Consider the following 22,870-nt stretch of genomic DNA (forward strand, 5'->3'; position numbering starts at 1 on the left):
CACAGTTTTCAAGACCTTGACAATTCTGAGTATTGGTGTTTTGTAGGTCCCTCAACTGGGCTTTGTCTGGACTGGACTGAGGTTATGTTTCCAAGAGGAAGATGGTGGAGGCAAAGTTCCATTCTCGTCACATTACGTACAATCAACATGACTTGTCACTGCCAGTGTGGACCTTGACCACCTGGCTGAGGCTGTTGGGTGGGGTTGGGCAGGTTCTGCACTATACTTTCCCTCCACTCTTGGCCATACTGCCTTCTGTGCAACATGCACTTTAAGGAGTGGGGAGTTATGTTCTACCGTTCAGGGTAAAGTGTCTGCAAAAACTGGAGTTCTGCGGATTTATCTCCTCTCCCCTATTTACTCAGTTATTTCAGTATGGGCTCATGGCTGTTTTATACTCTGGGTTGTAATTCATTCCTGCTTTTTATTGTTGCTCTGACATACCGCTATCATTGTGGGATTTGAATGACTTCCTTACTTTCTGGTGCTGTCAAACGCTCCCGACTTATTTTGTCTACTTCCTAACCCAGTCCTAGAATCAGCCATCTAAGGAGCCCCATCCTTTTTACTGTTAAATGGTATTAAAAACCAACCCCTAGTTGTGCTTGCTGCTACTACATTAAACTTTTTGACAAATTTTTTTTTCCTTGGTTGAAAGCCCAATTCGTTTTATTTACCTCAGACAATAAAACTAGCATATGCGGGGACCTGGGTGGCTCAGTCAGTTGAGCGTCTGCATTCTACCTTCTGTTCAGGTCCGGGCTTCCTGCTCAGTGGGCGAGTCGGCTTCTCCATCTCCCTCTGCCCCTCCCTTTGCTCCTTCTCTCTCAAACAAATAAAAAATAAAGTTAAAAAAAAACCTAGCATATACAAGTTTCCTCTACGGTCTTGAAAAGGTTAATGCAATGTGTGTCTGTATAGTGACCAGGAAAAAAAAAAATCAACATTCATGAACTATGTGTGTGTATCTTCCTTTATACTTGTAATCATGTTTCTAAAACAAACCCCTTTTTTGTTTTAAACAAAGGTAGCTTTGGTTCAATGTGGGAATTGTTTTTTTATTAACTGCCCTGATTAGACAGACCCTTTTAAATAGTTTTGGGAATGGAATTTGCTGTTTTTGCTATTGTAGGTGAAGAAGGAAGGCAAAACATGAATCTTTTAGGCACTTTTTATTTTCCAAAAAAAATTGTCGTTAATATATAAACATCTCATTCTCTCAAAAAATTCTACAACTATACAGCTGTTTGCTCCATTATTTGCATAGGAAATGACCACAATACAAAAATAAGAGGGGAAAAGAAGCAAAACAGCAACGAATTTATGCTTTGTATGTAGGCATGTTTCCACGTATAAACATTTTGAAGCCTTACAAAATATTTACACCGTTTGTCATCTATTTACACGTTTTAAGAGCAACTTTTCTAACAAACAAAACTATAATTTATCAAGTTATGAAAATTTTCTAAAAAAACTTACTATATTACCACAAAATAAATAAAGATAAACAATATTTTAAAAACAAACTTAAATTTTCATTTTCAATTAAGACCCCTTTTGGCATTTTGCTTATTTATTCTGCCCTTTGGTTAACAGCATCAGCATCACGTTACTATTATATTGCATATATGTAGCACTTGCTTCCTTATGCTTTCAACATGTCATTTATAATTAAAGGCAGACACTGAGTCAGTATTAACAATGATTAACTAAACTGCACTGTAATTTAGGTAAAATTACTGTGTCTCACTGTATATTACATGCAAAATCCATATAAATTGTCGTTCAACCAACAGTACTGCACGAGCAACATTTCGGTATGTGAAAACTGCATCATAAATTCAACACTGCCACATGAGAGCTCAAGTAGTCCTTTTTTAAAATGATACTGTTCAGTTTATTGTTAGCCATTTAACTTTTATGTATGGTATCTTTAAGCTCTTGCGTTCACAATTCATATAAAACGTCTTTCATATTTAAAACAATCCTATTTTAATCAGTGCATGGAATCTGCTTTTTAAGTTTCATTTGAATGATGATTTCTTCCTCCTAAAGAAATGAATTTGGTGAGGTTTGTAGAGGTATTTTACCACAAATTCTAACTGTAAATGTCTTCATGGTTATTTTCAAACAGAATTATTTATGATTTTCCCCCAAAAGAATCTTAGAAAACTTGTAATAAACCTATAAAGCTGATCTGCATATTTACAAAATTTTGAATAGCAAATATAGGCAACTCATATAAAAACAAACAAAAAACACATTTGTTCAATGGCTATTTGTGAATTGCCAGGTACACTGCGCACCTCTAAGGAATTATCTAATATTGAAAAAAAAAAAAGCAAAAACAACCTACTCCATGTCAAGTAAAATCTTGACATACAATCCAGCCTTCTTCCTGTGCCTGCCAACTGACTTGTTTACTAAACACTGTCACGTTAAATGATGGTGCTTAGGTAGAAACACTGCAAACACACCCTGCACCCCCACCCACCTACCCACACTGAGATGTGGCTGCCTGTCAGGAGATGAAATCTGCTTGAGTAAAGCCATATACATTACAGCAAGCATTCCAGATTCTCAAAAGGACCAAACACTTTGGTATTCATACAATGTATTCCCTGTTTTCTCAAATATACAAAATATACATTTCCAGTTTTTTGTTTTCTTTTTTTTATATATATAGGTTAAGTTTGTAGTTGAAAACTTTGCCATTGCCAAAGGAACTGCAGAAGGTCAGTGTGAATTGCATAGGCACGGCAGGCCGCAGCGGGGCTCTTAGTTCTGGTGCCTCTTCATGTGCAGGGCCAGGTGGTCGGAGCGGGAGAAGCTGCGGTTGCACACCCCGCACTGGAACGGCTTGGCCCCGGTGTGCTTCCGGTAGTGGCGGGTCAGCTCGTCCGAGCGCGCGAACCTCCAGTCACAGCCCTCCCAGGTGCACTTGTACGGCTTCTCACCTGTGACAACAGACCAAGAGGTGGTGAGGGGGCCTGCTTGCAAGACAAACGTCGCAGACACTGCCTGTCTTAAAAAAAAAAAAATCATGGTCCAAGAGAAGGTTGGTTCATAAATTCCATTAGGACCTACATTTCCTTGAAGAATCTAGTGAAGAGTCACTGCTTCATAGGTAGTATTTGACCTAATTACAGAAAGCAGAAATCTGGAGTCCTTCTGAAGAGTGGGAAAATGGCAATTTCGAATGTGCAAGACGAATGGGTGCGTATACTGTTCCCCAACATGTAAACCCAGGAAATGACTAGATGAGCTCTGGGGGCTCTATCACTGCGATGGGAATACAACTTCTACACCAACAAACCCAAATTAAACCAGTACAGGACTAATGGCCGTCAGACGGCCGAGGGAGGGAAAAACCTTCTGCTCAAATCACCAATGCGCCCAACTGAACGTACCACAATCAAACCGGTCCTGTTTCCAGATTAGCCAGTCTAACCTTCACATAAACGAGTTAGCTCGTTTAAACATAGGGCCTCCAAAAGGCATTAAGGGGCACTCACTCTTCGAAATTCACACTAGCACACACACATTCACATCTTCCCATTTTTCAGTCAGATTAAAGCAAAACAAAGCTAGAAAAATATTGAAATTGGTGTTGAAGCTTTATGTATTTGGTATTTGATAAATTCCTCAACCACATTAGAAAGTCTGATACCACTAACTTTAGTGAAGAATCATGAAACAACTGTAGTACTTCTAACATTTGCTGATATAGACGTGTATCTGCCACATGTGTATTACCTGCCAGGCACCGTCCTGAGTGCTTGTGACACAATGGTCAACAAACAATGCCTGGCCTCATGGAGCTTACACACATTATACCTTAAGTCTCTAATCATTCAATCTCCCTATTCTTTCACAGCACTTTTTCACTTTAGAATAACATTTAGGCCACAGCCCCACTACAATTTGTATTATTCTTAATGTTGTCTGGAGTTTGCTAGTTGCTCATCTTTCAAATCCACTTAATATTGATAATGCAGTCTCAACTCCTTAATTAGCCCTAGCCCTATTTAACTGAGATCAGGTATTCCCCTAAATGAATTCCAAAACCTGAGGATGTTTCACTGAGCATTAACTAGTAACTTCCTGTATTTATGCTTCATTATTTTAGAATTTTCTATGAATTTGTTAGTTTGAAAGTTTGTGAGATAAATTTGCTTATTAAAGTACTACTGTTGGCTTACTGCTCAGTTTTATATGGGTATCTTTTAAAACTCTGAATAGTCAAACTCCTAAATTCCTTAAAACGTGTTTTCTTGTGAAAAAGAAGAGCCTCCAAGTCACTTTGAACACTCTACTTAGTACCAAAATGAAACCCAACCATCTTCGTCTGATTTAGCAGCATCATATTCAGGAAGTTGTAAGATTACTCAACTAAGTCCAAATTTTAAGACACTGTCCACATCAACTGAGATTTCTATAGCTTGTGGTTAATTTTTGCTGTCTTGATAACTACTCTTACTCTTAAACAAAATCCCGTCTTAAGGACAAAGAAGAAAGGGCCAGAATAGCTCTTGGAAATTTGTACCTATTATCTCCTAGGAGATTTTTCTTTCAACTTTTATGGTATGCATCCCCAAACCTCCTTTCCTCTGGCTCTGAACCAAGACACAATTTTTTTTTTAAATTTCCATTTAAAAAATATATCGTTTTAATTTTCTTCATTATAAATTCTAAGAATTTAAGCTAACACAAATATTTTAAGTAACATAAACCTTTTCTCTCCATTTATATTCACATATATTTAATACTAAGAGTAAATCTAGCTCTCAGTCTTGTAAATGTAAATCAAAGAGAAAAAATTAACTTTTTGCCCAAGCATTTGTTTTTGTTCCTCATGAAAAATAAATCGCAAAAACAAACATGTTGGTTAAATACTTCACTGTCAATTAATGGAAAGAGAAAGTTATTTCTGATGTCTGAGGCAAGGAAGAAAATTCCTACAGTGCTTCAATTATTAAAGAAATCATTCTAGTCTTTTGCATTTAATAATTAAATAGCAAGAGAACTGAATTTTCAGAGTTTATTTAAGAAACAAGGGACACTAGACTCTTTTTGTTGTTCACTATTTTTATTGGCTATGAAGCAATAAACTGCACCATATTTTTTTAAAAGTTTACTTTACTGATTGGTTGAAAAACGGTAGCCATTAAAGTTCCTAAAACATTTGGGGTTTTGCTCTCAATTTATGCACATCTATAGATTATTCAGCCAAGAATACTAGCAGTGTCTGGGACGTTAGTTATGGGGCCAAGTCTTTACTATAAAAGCAAGGACAACTATTCCCTACTTGGAGCAGTTTCTATGGGATTTGTTCAAGTGTCAACACCGCTCAAGTAAAACATCATAGAGGAAGCTGGTACCCAATTTCTGGCCAAATAGTAGATTTGAGCCTTTCTTCCTAAGCCAGAAACACTATGCACAGTACTTCTGGGAAACCAAACTGACTTCCTTTAAGTTATTTCAACAGGACAGAGCTTTCAAAAGTTTAATTGGATTTTTACAGAATCTCTTTCCAATACCACCAATTTAAAATATTTAGTTAAGCTCTTTCAACATCAACTGTATTTTTAAGTTCTCATGCTGTTAATGTGAAACTTTCCGAAGGCTAAAAGAAAAAAAGTGACAAGTTTGAACAGCATGGAAAACAAGCTTCAACTTTATCTCAAAAAAAGTATGTATTTTCTTATTCTACTTTAAAATTAACTAGGCGTATTCTGCTAGGAATCCCTTATCTTTTTAAAAATTGTTCAAGTTAAACATACACACTATCGGTACTGATAAAGCCAATTAAAGTATTTCATAAAAACGTGAAGCAAAAGCATTACCAGTAAGAGGAGGGAGCAGGCACAAACATTTGTTGAGTACCAACTCCAGAACCAGGTACTTCTCATTATTTCACTTAATCCTCACAGTAACTCCATGAGTTAAGACAGAAGTGAAAGAAACAATGAGCTCCAGATTTAAGAATCTGAGCCTGCCACTTTTCCTTAGTGTCCTCCTTACGTCCTCCATTAGCAACACTCATTCACTCTATATGAACGATTTAAGGAACACCTATTGTTCAAATTTATTTAAAGATTCTAAAGCCACTTGAGAAGGTCAGTTATGGAACAGCTTAATGGACTCAGAGCAGGCCTTAAACTGCAGACAGTGTGAAGCACAGGGCATATCTGAGCCAGCCTTCAGTGGATCCAGGACCCATAGGGTCCTGAAAACATGTTCTAACAATCCCCAAATATCCCTTAATGATTGTTTCCCTTTACCCCAGGCTAAATGAATTTCAGGTTAGGAGAACATGTTTACAACGTATTTGAAAATCTAAAAAATTTTTTTTCCTCTGATAAACAGGTAAAAAATGACTTCTGAACCTACCATAACAGAATGGGAGGTTTCTCTGCTCTGCTGAACATATTCAATAGACTCATACCAAGGCCTTTCCCTAGAATGTTCCACACAGATTCTTCTAACAAAAGAAGACTATCATAGATGGAAATATTTCTCAGAATAGTTGTTTTAGGTAACTTTCTATAAAAGTTTATTACAGCAAATTTGTACATTTGATCCCCTGCCTGATACCTAAAAGGTACTTCAATTATATCTAATACAGACTAAAAACCATCATGAATTAAAACCAATGTTTAGTAAATGAGAGTGTAATCTGCACTGAATGACTTGAAAAACACAACTAAGACTTAAAATTTTCTCCTTTAAAAAAAAAAGTCACTGGCCTCAAAGAACTTAAAATCCCTTTCCCATTCTGAAAAAAAACAAAACAATGCAAACAGTTAAAGTGGAATAAATTATTTCAATAGTTGGTATTTCTTATTTAAGTCCTTGCAGCTCAAATCAGCTCTTATTTCAGAAGGAAAATGTTTTTATGTAATTTAATGATAGACTTTTTTCCATCAGTAGAGACTGAGGGAATTTAGTCTGATGAAACAGTCTCTATATATTATAGTAAAAGGTCAAAAAAAAACCGGGAAACAATCACAAGATTAAAGTTTAAATATCTAAAAAAAGGTAAGGGAGGATGATTTGGGCTCCTTATTTTTATGTATCTATGCCAGTAAATTTTCCATTTAAAAAATCTTTTTATTAAAGTCATCTTATTATTAAAGCACATCTATACTTGGAACAGAAGGGTAGGCAGTTCATTTCAAAAATAGTATGTATTTGTATTTGCAAAATGCAACTAATATTAGTACCCTCTTTCAGGAAACTGATTGATTAAAAGGGTATATTAAAATTAAGAAATTCCTTCTTTCTCCCTGCCAATTTGTGGTCAGTTCATATGCTTATCCCTTTCTTTGAAATTCGATTCACCTTAACGCTTCCAGGGGAAGGAAGAGTCCAGGAGAGATTACTCCACTTCTCCGTATCCCCAGCACCACTTATATTTGTTTTGAATGACTGGTTTGCACTTGGACATACTTTGCTCTAAGAGTGTTCAAACAGCTGTGTTTTGCCTCCTTAACTAGCTTTGGAAGTTCCTCAAGGACAGAGACTATCTTCTATTCCAGCTGCAATGCCACACTTCTCATAATGCATCTTTGGATGTTTGGCCCAAGTCTGACTAATTCTGTTATTTTCATTAATGAAAAGAAGGGAAGGGATAAGAGACAGGAAAGCATATGCTGGAGTCTACCAGATTGTCTCTCTTTTCCCCCACTTGCAGCAGGGCTTTGCCTGGTTCTATTCTGCCTAGGACCACTGAGCATACTCTCACTAAATGTGTGTTCAGGTGAGAACCATGCTTTTAGGACATGTTCAGAATCCACTTAGCAAGGAACCCATTTATTATCCTATCCATCATATGAAGTTGTACAAGGATAAACAAACTCTATGTAAACAAGTTTTCCCTTACAGAATTGGACTAGAATTGATGAAAACCAAGGAGTTCTGAAGCTCCTACTGCTGGTTTCAAACACCAAAGGGACTTATGGGGCCACAGAACCTGATAAATTCAAAGGAGAACAGGTGGGGACATGCAGTCAGGGGTTACATTTGCAGTCTCCTTCCTGAGTGAATCTCTAGGCTCCTAAGTTTCTGCCACTTCCTCGCTCATTAATGGTGTTAATGAAATACCAATTCTTGAGTCTCGTGACAAAAAGAGGACACCCAGATTCACTTTATTGTAGTAAGAACCTAAACTGATTTTTTTTAAACCGCTCAATGAAAGATTTTACCTTTGCTTTTTTAACCAAAATAGAGAAATTCTGTATTTTAACTTTTCTAGCACTGAGTGACTACTAGATAATCTTTCCTCTAACTTGCACTTACTGTGGTTACCTTGACAAGATTTCTCCCAACTCTTTTAAAGGGTTTATATTTATAAAGTAGTCAAAAAGAAACACTCTTCTGCCTATTTTTTACTGAAAGTTACCTAAAGTGCACTTCTAAAACAGTTAACTCCCCCTAATCAGAGTTAAAGATCCTTGAATATAAATAATACAGGTTGACAGAACAGGATTACTGCTACAGATATACTTTTACTCAAGTAGGCCTTTACTTTTGTTTCTAATCTTCCACCAGAAAACAATGTAAAAAGTCATCCAGTAAACAGCTGCCGCATTCTATATAACTAAAAATACCTGCCGAAGTAAAAATCTTGGGTGATTATTTCATTTAAAAAAGGCGCATTACAGTCTACCTTCACAGCTGATTATTTATATCCGAGCTTCAGCAATTCCATTTAATCTGCTTAAGAACTACCTTCTCCCACTGGGGAGAAAAAAACAGAAGGGAAGAAAAAGATTCTCTGGATTCTCCACAAGATCAGTCAAAATGTTTGCTTAATCAAATTATACTTCTTAACCTTCGATAAGCTTTATCATCTCAAAGCAATGTTTAATCAATTTCCTATGTAAATGTTTTTCAGATGAAAGTCCTAGAAGCAAAGCTTAATTTTCCCAGTGAGTCATTAAAAAGAAATTGTTTCTAAGCTTTCAAGCTCATAAATACCTTTCCAGGGGTCTGAACTAGCAAGTCTCTTAAGCCACTACTTTTCTTACATAAGCTTGCAATTGTCAATATAGAGAATAAATTTCAAAGCTGCAAATAAAAATAACTAGTTAATTATCTGTATAGTATATATAGTATAAGCTAAATGTGGTACTTTTTCCTGCATGTTTTCAAATATAGACTCAAAAAATACACTGGATACTAAGTAATTTCATCCTGCACAACTTTTCCACCTCTACCAGTAACACAGGTTACCAAGTTACCCAGCAATGTACTAACCTCTAGATCCAAACTGTAGGATCTCCACTAAGGCCATCTATTTACCCACCTACCTACTATCTAGAGAGGAAAATAGACTTACGCTGATTTTTGCTCTAAATAATTTTCCAAGGAAGATTGTTTGAAGACTTTCCCTCCCTTCCACAATTCCACAAAAAAAGGAGTAACTCCTGTTCTGAACATTCTGAATGTTTCTTTTAGTGGCAAAGTACCATGAATGAAAATCGATTGTCAACACTGTCAATATTTTTAGGTGCAAATCTATACCTAATACATTAAATAGATTAAGTGTAGAACAAAGAACTAGGTAAGAAAATTATACATAAGGTGTTTAGTACCTAAACTGAAACTAAAATCACCTCGAGCAGAGATTATGCATTTTAAAGTACACATAGTAACAGCTTAATATAAATGTCATTAGGAAATGAAGTGTTCTAACATAAGCAATTAAGACAGAATATGGGAATTTACCTCCTTAAAACTAAGCTTGGCCTAAAAATCTTTCCAAAACTTACTGTGGATTTTTCTTAATTAAACAAAGCATCGCAAACAGCTCACTGTAAAATGCAGCACCAACAGTACAGTGCTTCCCTGAATCCATTTTGTGTTCCTATGTTATTGTAGGTTTCCATTTTCTTTTGTGGGGGTGTTTCCAATTGTCCTTTCCTTGTCAACCCTTGGCAAGTCGTTCTGCGATTTAGTGCCCACGTAACGGCCTGTGCATACAGTCTCGGTCTAAGGGATACTTGAGCCAAGTATGTGTGCTGCTCAAAGACTTTCTCTGTACAATTGCTCATTTTCTGCCCTGTTCCAGGTAGCTAAGACTGATAAATCATCTAAAAATGTTTCCATACCCTAATTTCTCAACCACTTTCGGGTATTCTTTAGGGTTAAGTACTATCTCACACATGTGACTAAAACCACTAAGATTTTAAACACCTGTACTGAGTTCACTAGTTTTCAGAACTTTCTCTTTGGCAAGTACTTTCTACTAAACCATAAATACCATTTTCAAAGGAATTTCCAAACTTAAAGTAAAAGCAGTATTTCATAGGCACACCAAGAAACCAGTAGTGGTAAATAAGAAAAATTTTCAATTTCTTGCAAATTTTTCCTTGTATATACAGCCTTAATCTTTTTTCCTACTGCATTTTACTTTTGGCCTCAAGCCCATGCTTAGAATTACTTTAAATCTTCAATACAATTAAAGAAAAGACAGCAAAGTGTATGAGCAGAAACAACTATCCTGCCGGTTGCAGATTATTCTACTAGATTATGAATCAGTTTAACAATCATGTTGATTTGTAAGGGCCAAGTGGCATGTGAATCTTTTCCTTAAAAGTGCTCAGGAGCAACTTTTATATGATGGCAATGGGTATAGTCCCTTATATACATCAAAAGGCATACACAAATGTCAGTAGAATGTTTGCATTTACATGCTTTTTTTGAAAGTACAATATACCAGTTGACACTGCATAATTATTTCTAACCAGAGGCATGATATGTATATACACACACATTACAAATAACACAAACACCCACACACCCATATAAGGGGTACCTCTACAGACCTATAAATATGTATCATGTATATATAGACATGTTTTTAAGTTATATATAACCATTTCCTAAAATACAGGAAAAGTACATTTCAGGTATTTTGTGTGACCATACAAAGACAGAACTTTGTACTACTTGTGTACGAATAAAGAAATCGAGTGTATGAGCTTAGAAAAATGCTTAGAAGAATGCTATGGGACTTCTGGTTCAAGAAACTGGTATCTTCTACTTTCATTCTAAATTTTTTGGAAAAGGCCTTGTTTTGGAAAGACCGTTCCTTTATGTTCAATTTGCAAGTCAAGAAGTACTTACTGTCTAAAAATCCAGAATAAGCAATTAAATAGAATTCAGATGTAGTTTTAATTGCTTAAATCATTTTTAAAACATAAGGTAACCTGACATTTTAAAGCAATTACAATTATATTCCATGGAAATGCTAGGGTGGCTTTTCACATTCTGCCTGCAAGATGGCAATCACTTAAAAAGTAATTTTTTATCAAATACAAGATCTATCCCATAGATTTTTTTAAAAATCTCCTAATAAATTGTATAGGGTGGGGGCGGATGGAGGGCACAGTAGGGAACATGTATACAAAACAAACGAGAAACAGCTATTAAATAAGAGAAGTTATTTAGAAATACCTGGGCCTTAAAGGGAAAAAGAGGAAAAACAAAAACAAGGATTTTCTGGCTTCAGATACATTCACTAAAAAACAACAAGCAGGGGAGGATGCAATGAGAGAGCACAGGTAATTTTAAAAGACATTGTCTAGAAACTAGAAATGAGGAGAAAACAACCTCAATGCTCTGTGATTACCCAAGAACGGGTTTAGCCAGATGAACAAGTCAGCTACAAACCCTCCCCAAGGCATTTGAGAGACTATCAAACAAAACTTTATTAAACTGGATTACACGGTCTCATTCATTAGATGTCGATGGCCACACATTTATGGTCAGGTGAAAAAGGTGATGCATGGGACTCAAACTAGGCCTGGGTCGTCTTTTTAGTTTGATTTTATTAGTATGATCATTGTTAAGACAGCCCGCTATTAAATTTCTTTGCCAGCAGTTCAAGTTCCAGAATCCCGGCTATAAGCATTCAGAGCACTAACTCCCGACAGGGGTTGCAAGGCCATTCAGATATGCTCTGACTACATCCCTGCAATAAGCAGTTGATTACAGTGTGATATGCAATTGCACTCTTTTTATTAGGAGACTTTAACCTCATGAAAAACATGTTCCCTCCTTCCTATCTCCCATTTGAAGGACTTTCAAAGAAGAAAAAACAATCATTCAAATGTTTCAAATTAATTTCTATTCCCATTAGTCAAAATTGAGGTAAAAAGCCATTTTCAATGTTTCCTTCCCTCAGAGAATATTTATTCTATAAATGGCTATTTTACTATTTCTATATGGAATGTTTTCATGGCCATCATTTACTTTAGACTGCGTTTATTATATACTTAATGGTTGTTTAACTATAAATGTAATTCCTACTCTGAGTTGCTTATACAGGATCTTGCCTTTCATATAAATCACTTTGTCTATATCTAAAAACATCAGGCCAAAACAACCGATTCATTTCATTGATAAATACATGAGCTGTCTTTTCTTTAAAAGCAATTTCTCAGAAAGTCCTGAAATCTACCATTGACGCAAATACTATTTAGATTTTAATAAGTAGTGTTTATCACTGAGATATCAAGTAATACTTTCTTACATGCATACAAAATGTCTGCAGCCATATTCCTCCTAGTGTTCTATCTCAGCACTGACCTTTGTTCAAAGGCTTTTACTTTTTAATGCAGCAGTTAGAGATAACTACTTCATTTATCAAAACTCAATTTCCATAGTAACATCTAGCCTGGGGAGATTCAAGTCCTCACACTAATCCAACAACCCATTCAAAGGAACCGTTGAATACTTTGGTTTCCATAGCAATGATGGAATAAAACATTTTGCTAGGTCATTGCTTTTATTAGCAAACTTATTCTTTGAACTTTAGGTAAGGCTGAATTTACTGAGAAAAAAACCCACACAATCGTTTCATATAAGTTCTTTCCTTTAGGGCTGGCCTTTTAAGAAAATCACACACAGTAACCATCTATATATTTGAAAATATTTTGGGTCTTTTTGGAAGCCTTTTATAATGCATGCCATGTAGTTTTGTCCTAAAATGGTTTCTAATATACAGTTTTAAAATTAAAAAGCATTCAAAAGTGGATGTATGGAGTTGACAAAATATTTATAAAATTAAAGTGACTCCATGTAAAGGCACATTCTAAACAAGGACTAGATATAAGCTAGAATAAAGATAGTCTTAAATACCTCAAATCCGGGCTGGCACAGGGTATAGAGTAACTTTTAAACCATGACCCCATCTTTGCCTGATTTTAATAGTCTGCAATTTCGGCCCTACCTTTCATCAGCCACAGAAAATATGCTGAACAGAGATTTTAGGTTAAAGGTGAAATTAAAGATGATGTATTAAGCGGTTATGCTTTACATCCTAAATGGAAAAGTTTTAGCATTTAATATACCTTACAGAAGCCAAATGATTTGTTATGGAAGAAAGAAAATGAGTTACATTTTTTCCCCTTCGAGATAGGAATAGCAGTGCCATTAAAGTTTTAAATCCATTAGTAAACATTGTTGTTTACATTTTTGGGTAATTCATTCTACGTGAGGTGACAGGGAAAGGCCTTGGTAAGGGAATATCAGCCTTCCTGGAACCAGACTTTTTCGCTGAACTGAATTTTGAGCCAAGCCAGTGCTGAAAAGGTAGGCCATTAAAAAATAAAGGTTGACAGAAGAAAGAAGAGATCAAACACGTGTTGGCTTTTAAAAGGATGAATACCACTTACACTATTTACACAACTCACAGAATTAACCAGAAAATTACATACCAGTATGAGTCCTCAGGTGAGCTTTTAAATGAGAAGACTTTGTATAAACTTTTGTGCAGCCTGAAATAAAGGAGAGGAAGAACAGCTTGTCATTTTGGAGATCCTTTTGAAATCTTTACATTTGATGATTCAGTGTTTAAAATCTGGCTTTAAAGAAGAAATCTCTCATGCTAGATATTTGAAGCGTCAAAGAGTGCTCCCCGGTTAACTTATTAAAGGTATAAAGTGATTTACTTTATGTACCACTTTAGCAGAAAAAGCAGATAAGCAAGGAAGCTACAAATGGGAAATGTGTGTTTATATTACAGTAGGTGCTTTATACTAGTAACACATACTTCAGTGATTTAAAACTTTTAATGGCTCTAGAGCTGACAGTGTTAAACCATTACCCAAGATGACTGCAATTTTCTGTACTACTACATTGGTTTTTTCATTTAGTGTTATCATGCTGTACCATGTACCATAGTCAATAAATTATACCCTGTATTAATCATAAACTAGCTTATGCCAGTAGATAGTCATCACCATCATCAGTTTAGATTTTGAGCCACATCTCATTTCAAGAATGAACATATGCTCATATGCTAGCAGAACTATCCTTAAATCTATTCTGTACGGAGTCTTGTAATAATCTACCATGAGAGCAGCCTACTCAATCCCCACTTCATTACCACACCTTATTTTCCCTACCTTACCCTCTTTTCAGGGCACTTAATTTAGAATTAAAAACCCCAATTTAGACGTTAAACAAAGTAACTCTGGCATAACTCAAAATTCTAATTTTTATTCAGTATTAAAAATAAAGACGTCCAAAGTAACTTTTCTCCAGAATATTCTAGCCATTTTTTTTTTTTAATACATAAAACCAGCGATAGACAAACAGTTACATTCCAGGGTACAGTACAGAGATCGAGATATGAAAAGAACAAAGTAGGTGGTTTTTTCATTGTCAAGTATTACTTTCCTATGTAAATTTAAAACCCGAGATTTAAAAAGGCATACACACATACATACATACATACATACACACACACACACACACACACACACACTTGCTTCAACCGGGTTAAATCACGTACCAGGGTAATCGCAGTAGTGGATGCGACGTTTCTCCAAATCAGGGTTACTCCTTCTATTGTATCTGACAGGTTGGATGCTTTGTGAATTAACTGGCAGGGTGGCAGGTAAATTTGGATTGTGAATTGCCAGTTTAGAAGCAATTGTAGCAGCATAGGATGGAGGTGGGGTCAAATTCTGGAGCAGCTCTGCTTGTCTATCTGGACTTCCCGGCTCTGAGCTTGGTGGTGACGGGGGAAAGTAAGTGGCCTGCTGTGGCAGAAACTGACTTGGCATTGTGTATGTGCAAGGGGGCATGCCCTGGAACTGTTTCATTGCAGTCTGCGGAACGGCAGAGGTGTGTGTGCTAAGGCCGGCCATGGCAGCTGACATAGAAACATTAAGAGTGTCCATTACTGCTGTCTGGTTTGTAGAAGTGGGCATATCTAGATCCGGTGTATTCAGTAGCTGGTACAGGTGGCCCTGCTGGGGAGGGACAGAAAGATGAAGATCTGGTGTAGGAAGTTCTTGTTTGATGAAAATATTGTTCACCTCTGGAGCTGCGGTCTGGTGGGAGCTGAATATACTGGTGAACTCAGGGAGGGCCTGGGTCGGGGCCGGAGGAGGGGCAGTCGTTTCACTCTGGTGGCTGAAAATGGTAACAGGCTCTGTCTTGATGTGTGTTACGCACGGTCTCTGGGATTTGTAGAGGCCAGTTCTCAGGTGAGTGATGTCAGGGAGGAAGACGTTCATGTTGATACTGTAAGGTAACCCTTCACTGTCAGTGAAGAACTGGTCTACGACTGAGGCACTGTCTCGTCTATACTTTTTATGCTCTGGAATTATAGAAACTGGAGGAAGCTGAGGTGTCAGATACTTCTCCATTTCACATCTTGTCTAAAAAAAGAAGAGATACAAACATGCATAATCCACCCATTTCATCATCTGAGTAAGGACGAACTTACTAAAAATTCCCAACAATACCTGTGAAAAGTACTAGGGCAAACTCCTAAGTGTCGCTTCTAAACATATCAAGTTTGTCAACTGTGTAATAACTGGTTTACCAAAAGCCTTATGAAACTCTCTATAACGTGTTATTTGGTAAAATCGCTCGCACAATCAGCCCCGGACAAAAGGTGAAAGAGGCAAATCAAGAAAAAGCAGCAGCACACAGAAAACATTCCTTTCTAATCAATAATACATATTCCTTTCTAATCAATAATATACTTTTCTTAGAGCTCACATACAAGCAGGATTCTCTGCCCCATTACAGTCGAGTTTGCAACTTAAAAACAGTATTGTAATGCTGCCAAACCACTTCATTTCTGTTCATGCCATATTTATATTAATATAGGTATGTTTAAACAAAACCTAAGCAAACCAACCTTAAAAATATCACAAAGTTCTCTCTTGTTTTGTTTGCTTAGACAGATATCATTGAAATATTTAATATAAAACATATTCCTTGGCTATTCCAGTGCCTTTTCTCATTTATAGGTCACTGGACACTTAAATACAACGTCTTGAGCAAAACATAGTATCCACTGAGAGAACAAAACAACTTCACTTTCAACATTTGATCTAAATGTTGATTTTAATCAGCAGATTCTGTAATTGGTTAATATGATAATGAAATGTTCCTATTCATATCCCTATCTAAAACAGATCTTTAATTACCTAGGGGAAAATCACTCCCTTGGTAGAGTGGTGCTAAGGAGTCCGTGGGTGGGGAGAGGCTGCTGTATCCCCAGCACAGTCATCAGCAAAACATTTATCATGTCCTCCTCAGTGGGCCAACGCTACATTCCCCCTTACTCTGTAAAAACCTCAATCATCCCTTATCCTCTTGGTGTCTCTTAAGCAGAAAAGTGACAAACCTGAAATAACCAAATCGTTTTCAAGTGGTGATTTTTTTTTTTAGATAATCCAGCTTGTAACTAGTCTCCCTCAGTCTTTTTACAGCTATCTTCTATTCTACTGCAACATAAACGTATTTAATTTTTAACACTGAAAAGTAAATTTTAAAAAAGAAAAACCCACCCCAATCAAATGGCTCATGGAACTATTAACCGTGGCACCGAAACTGGTGAATACTACAGTCATTTTTTGCTACTAAATTTCCAAAGCGTTTCATATCGGACCTCGTATCATTCGGGCTGGATGCAGATCGACACGATTTAAAAATAAAAATTAACGCTCTCGTCATGTGAGTCACATCTCTGACAAATGCCACTGCCCTTCCACAGCACGACGAAACTCGCAGACCACCCGGGCTAGGAGCTGAGGAGCAAATACGCAATATACCAAGGGGCTATTAAATGAAGCGTCTCGAAATAAACCGAACTTAAACCCTTTCGTGCACTTCGCTCCCGTGGTGGTTAGTGGTTTCTGATTTTAGCTCTTCCAGCTGTTTGCATGTGGGTATGTTTCCAATTTTTTTTTTTCCTTGGGACAGGCTAAAAGTCCCGGGAAGTTTTTTCTGGGCTATATGACTCCCTGCGTGGGCGAAAGAAACAGGCGGTTGCTCTAATTCGGCTGCCGGGCAAGTGTAAAAGCCAACTGCCAGCTTTCAACACGGCTCCGGGAGCAAATTTACGCGCACATGAAGAAAACACCACCCCCGGTCTTTTTTGGTCTTTCTTTTTAAGGAAAAACAAACGCTCCAATACAACCTTAGCTTTCCTAACTCTCGTTTCCCAAAGGCAGCCCCAAGATCACGTCTAAAGCAGGCTCAGCCAAGAGATATGAAACCAGCACCCGGAGGCGCCTCTCGCCGGCACCCCGATTTGCGTTTCCACTGAACCCGAGACGACGTGGGGGAACCTCCAAGGGCAGAGCACTGCGGGGGGTGGCGTGGGGGTTAAGGTGAAAGGCGGAATTTAAGGTTGGACGTGAGGTACGCGGTCTCATCCCCCAAACTAAGAAAACACTTAAGGTGCGTTGTGAGCAGCCACTTGCCTCTAACCTTTCCCGGACGGACACGTCTGGGGAGATTCATCTGGGACCCCACCTCTTCCGGTGCCCCCTACTTTCTCCCTGCGGATTGCGGGTGCCCAGGCCAGAAGGGCAGGGCGGGGAGGGGCTGCCCACCCAGCTCCGGCTCCCGGAGCGCCCCGACGCACGTCCCAGCCTGGAGCGGCCCCTGTCGCCCGCGCGTCGCAGCGGCGGGACACGCCCGAGCTCCGGGAGGGGGGCGGAGGGAGGGGAGCGGCTCTTCCTACCTGGACCAGCTCCTCAGGGGGCAGCCGCGGGCCCGCGGCGGGCGGCGGCGCCGGCTGCGGCGGCTGCGGGGGCGCGGGCTGCGCCTGCGGGTGGTGGTGCGGGTGCTTCAGCTCCTCGCCGGGGAAGAGCGCCGCGTCGCGGGCCGGGTTCGCGGCGCCCAGCACAGGCTTGAGCTGCGCGAACACGGGCTCGTCCTGCGGGGCCGGCGGCTGGGGCACGGGTCCCAGGCGGGCGCTCATTGTCAGCACCCGCGTGGCCATTGGCACTCAGGGGGCGGCTCCGGGCGCGGGACGCGGGTCGGAAGCGCTTCCCACCTCGCCCACGCTGATTCGGGCCGGCGAGCTCGGCGCGGGGCCGCGGGCGGAGAAGGGGAGGCTCCGGGCGGACCCCCTCAGCCAACAGCAGGCGCGGTTTTCGAAGGCGCGCACGAAAAGCAAAACTCTTCCGCTCCGCCACGCGTAAACGCCAACGTCCTCCGGACGGCCACTTTCCCCCGCCCCGCCCCACCGCGCTCTCTCACTCGCCGGAGCCCGCTCCCGCCACCGCCGGTCTCCGCGAGCGAGGTGCGAGCGCGCGTACCTGCCCCGCGACTACTGACACTTGACGCCCGCCTCTATTTTACCCAACTCCGGGTGGGCGGGGCCCGCCAACCTGACTGGCAGCGCTAGGGCGAATCCCGTAGCCCTGAGGCCGGCCTGGCTGGAGTGAGCAGCCTATGAGAAGGGAGAAGTTCTCCCAGGCCCCGCCTTCGCCGGGCTGACCCGCCCTCTCGGGCCACGAGCTTTCGCGCGCAGGGCGGCCGCGCAGTTTGTACACAACTTCTCTGACAGATTGGGCTGACGGAGCCGGGGGCGGAGGAAAGGAGAGAAGCGGGTGGAATCTAGGAAGAGAGGGAATTAGGGTGGAGACGTGGAGGGAGATCTCTTCGGACTGTTCTCTACCAGGATTAGGGAGAAAAAGAGTTTTGCACGTCTTAGGTGTTGTGCAAGGACCTGAAACTCAAAAGCTGAAACCCAGAAGGCAGCTAGGTGGGGGCGCCACGGATTTTAGAGACTTGTTTCATGAGTGTATATTTTTAAATATACAAAATGTACTTTTCTTTAGCGGAAAACTAGGGGCGGTGTGATAAACAAATTTAAAAACAGCTCTTGTGTTTGTATCTTTAGCAGTGAACATGTCCATTTAGCAAAGCAAATCCGGAATGTCCTGAATAAAAGGTTTAATGGCAAAAATTTTTTGAAGTCCTTGCCTAAAAGCTTGTTTTTCCCTACAGCATTTAAATGGTTAGAAGAAGTTTTCTCACACATTTCTACCTCGTATCCCTGTATGGAGAGGAGGGGGATGGGCCATACGAATTTTGAAGGTTTTTATATTTACACTTTTGATTGTAGCCGAAGCATGGAATCTAATTTAAGCACTAACGACTGACTACTTCCAATGTATTTACATAGAGATTACATCTTTGACTTGTTTTTGCTAGCACTGTATGTTCAAAAAAAATGGAGTTTTTTAATATTTACAAAACACAACGTAGCACATTTACCTAACACTATGGCACCTTTTCCTACGAAAAGACAATCAAAGCAGCCACAAACACTAGACGCGCAGCAGCTCTGAAAACTGGGAATCCAAATTTGTAGGAAAGTAATAGTCAAATATATGACCATCCATTAACCACATTATAATGGGAAGGTGAAGTTTTGCCAGCAATCACCTAAGGAAACCACTTCTCTAATCCTTAATGTTCTTGTATATGATTTTATCTGGCTTATTGAGAAGCCGGAACAATAAACTGCAATAAAAATGCCTGGTATATTACTACATATGTATATATGTTGACAGCACACTATACAATTAGACAATTTTACATATACAATAGCCTACTCATCACTTCACAGTAAAACAGCCTAAAAAAAAACGAGCTTAGAAAAATGTTCACTTCAAAGAGGTGGACCTATTAAAAGTATGGATCTCATTTCAGTGTGTAGATTAAAAAAATATACATATGAAATATTAGAGGTATTTATTATTAGAAAACAAAATTATGCTATAAATTTTTTTCTCCTTTTCATTTCCTTTTTGTTAATAAATGATTCATCTTTATAGCTGTGATCACTTCTTTCAGAGAATGGTTGACGACTACTTTCACGTTACCTAAGTAGTATTTAATAAGTGTTTTTGCAAATTTTTTTCTAAGCAAACAATTCCATAGTATCCACCGCCACCTTTTAAAAAGCTGTCCTGATTTTCTCTAAGATTGAACCCAAGGATGTAATTAAATAACTTAAAAACAGATTATAGAATTGGTATGGGATTTAATTACCTTTTAAAAAATTGAACTTTGACAGATTTTTAGTTATAATGCTGAAAACATGATCAAACCTGAGTGTGATATAAAGTCCTAACAGAAGTTTCATATTCTTTTTAACTTAGGTTTAATATAATTTAGTATCTATTTATATTTTAATTTGCCTCTCAGCCCATCTACACCTTTTCTTTTGTCTTTGTTTTATCAGAGCATCAGTGGCCTGTTATTTCAACCTGTTTTCACTACAATAAAATCCAGTTATTTTACTGGAAATGTTTCTATATTTCACACCATTTTTTAACATGCTTTCATTTACAAATGCTTTCCGAATAGCTAAACAAAATAAAACCCAACTGTTGGATAAGTTTTTAATAAAATACTTGTATAGTCCTGTTCTTTTTTTTCACGTTTCCATTTTTTTGTAATGAATAAAGATATGAACCTAGCTATGGTTGGGCTCCCAGTACATTTACATTAGAAAAGCGGAATTCAATTGGGTTTTTTTTTGTTGTTCAAATATAGTAGCATTTATTTAAATTTCATTTCTGACATAAGGATTCATAAAACAGGGCTGCTACTTTTAAGTAATGGTTTCTCTGAAACGCCCAGCTCTGCAATCTCACAGAAAATAACTAGCTTAGCACTGTACAATAGTACGGAAATTGGAAAGTAATCCTTTTCTGAGACATTTGCCATGCTATTCTGAACATAGAAAGAACATGTTCAACCAAGCTTACTTGCTGTTAGCACACATGCTACAGCTGCAAAGCTGATTCACCGACTTAACAAAAAGGGTTAAAACTTGATAAATATTTTTCAAATGTTCCAGGTTCTACATTGGCATGATGCCAGACAGTGTGAATGGACAGATCCTCAATTACTTTGAACTTTCTAGTTCTTTGCATTCTTTCCTGCTTAGTAGTGCTGTACCATTAGGGAAGATAGGAGAAAACAAAAAACAAATGTCAGGTTTCAGAAATCAATTAGTGGCCTGGCAGTGGTATGTTAACTGAACTGTGCCAAAACAGAGAAATCTGAGGGAAAGAAATAAAGTTGAGTAGTCAAGTTAGGTAGGAGGGTAAGCGTAGAAGCAGTGTGCATGCTTAAGTCCTTAGTCACTGGGCAACACAGATTTAGTCTTAGAATAAACCATAAGTGTCACTATCTTTACGGGAATAAATACGCCTGAATGTGTGGGGGCTGAACAGGCATTCAGTGATGGGGGGGGCAGGGAGGAGGCTTAAAGGAGGCAGTGGAAAAAAATGGATAAATAGCTTCTGAATGATGAGATGAGAGAAATATGAAGCTATCACTCGGGCAATGTTCACACGAAGACACGGCAAAAGAAGTATCTGTATTCAGTTGTTCAGCCAAAATGTCAGGGAGAGCTTGAAATTAAGACAATTTTGACAGGATTTTGTTCACTTTGGAAAATATTTGTGGAATATTCTATTTCTGTAAAGTCAGAATCAAATTACCGAGTGATATCGGACTACAGAAGAAGCACGAGAATGAGTAAAAATACTTTTTTATAAGGGAGTACACTCTTCTCTAGGGTAAAATTATTCCATTTAAAGTGACTTTCTTGATATTAACTGATTGTCTACCTAGTGTTAAACTTTGTATCAACAGAAACATAAAAAACATAATTATTGTCCTCTAAAACATTTCACATTTTTAACGTTTAATTTTTTCATTAATGGCAACTGCTTTAAACCACACTTCAAATTAAAAAAAAAAAAGTCATCGAGGAAAGAACACAGTAAATAGAAGCTTCAATTGAGATTAGTCAAACCATTTTGACTCAAAGGTTAACAGACATGAGAAAAGATTTCATCCCTTTTTGTTGAAAAAATATATAATTTAATAGGACTAATATACCTCTTATTTGTATAAATTAAAATGCTGTCTTAAGAAAAAAGTTAATACTCTATTTTTGTACTATCTCCCACTGTAGTTCTTAAGAAATTAAATTTTATATTAAGTTTGGATTTAAATGTGTTCTTCATAAAACTCTCAATGTGCACTTATTCCTAAATGTACTATAATTTATCTAACCTATTTTTAAAACTCTAGCAATAGACCAAAAAAACCCCAGAATTTTACCTTTTGGGGAGGACTGGGATAGCTTTTTCCACCTCGTTAGTATAATAAGCAGACAAAAATGACATAAATATAAATGCCTTGAACCAAGTTATAGGCCAGGCATACTGTAGCTTAAACTGTACAGCATTTGAATTCTGACTCTAAACATGATAGGAAAGATCAGAGAAAAATCCTGAACTGAAGCAGTTATACCAAACAATCTTTTAGAACACTAGGGAGGCCACATCACCAGGCCACATCATCATCACAATGAGAAGTGTTTTGAGCCAATTGCTGTTCATGTGATGACAAAAGCACTAATGGTCCTAGGGTGTGGGGCATGCACAATGAGTGCTCAAGTGGACTGCACAGGGGTCACAAAGGAAGACCCTTTTGGAGGTTAATTTGTAAATGAAATGTGTAAAAGTAGTGCTGAGACCAATTGGCCCTTCATACCTTAACTTCTATCCAC

The 22,870-nt window shown here is 38.4% G+C and overlaps 1 protein-coding gene across 4 annotated transcripts; it reads right to left on the bottom strand.

Moving 5' to 3' along the window:
• Nucleotides 1–1,157: 1,157 nt before the first annotated feature.
• KLF5 (Kruppel like factor 5) lies at nt 1,158–22,585 on the bottom strand. Of its 4 annotated transcripts, none has more exons than XM_027589902.1 (4): nt 18,005–18,613; nt 14,807–15,680; nt 13,728–13,787; nt 1,158–2,957 (listed from the first exon to the last, which is right to left on the bottom strand). In XM_027589902.1, exons 1-4 carry the CDS (start codon nt 18,263–18,265, stop codon nt 2,779–2,781), a joined length of 1,374 nt encoding a protein of 457 aa, XP_027445703.1. In that variant the 5' UTR covers nt 18,266–18,613; the 3' UTR covers nt 1,158–2,778. The 4 variants fall into 4 exon arrangements, with proteins under 4 accessions (XP_027445703.1, XP_027445704.1, XP_027445705.1 ...); XM_027589903.1 differs by lacking the exon at nt 18,005–18,613 and adding an exon at nt 22,420–22,585 and having other exon boundaries at nt 2,677–2,957; XM_027589904.1 differs by lacking the exon at nt 18,005–18,613 and adding an exon at nt 17,742–17,867 and having other exon boundaries at nt 2,677–2,957.
• Between the last annotated feature and the right edge of the window lie 285 nt (nt 22,586–22,870).

This window comes from Zalophus californianus, chromosome 3 (assembly GCF_009762305.2).
Source record: "Zalophus californianus isolate mZalCal1 chromosome 3, mZalCal1.pri.v2, whole genome shotgun sequence".
Classification (NCBI taxonomy): Eukaryota; Metazoa; Chordata; class Mammalia; order Carnivora; family Otariidae; genus Zalophus; species Zalophus californianus.

Bases quoted from the DNA above. Each gene is read 5' to 3' on its own strand.
- KLF5 (XM_027589902.1), bottom strand. From the start codon at position 18,265: ATGGCCACGCGGGTGCTGACAATGAGCGCCCGCCTGGGACCCGTGCCC. The intron at 13,788-14,806 runs GTACGTGATTTA...CCTTTATTTCAG, and splicing joins CCACTACTGCGATTACCCTG to GCTGCACAAAAGTTTATACA. The intron at 2,958-13,727 runs GTATGTAATTTT...CTGTTGTCACAG, and splicing joins TCACCTGAGGACTCATACTG to GTGAGAAGCCGTACAAGTGC.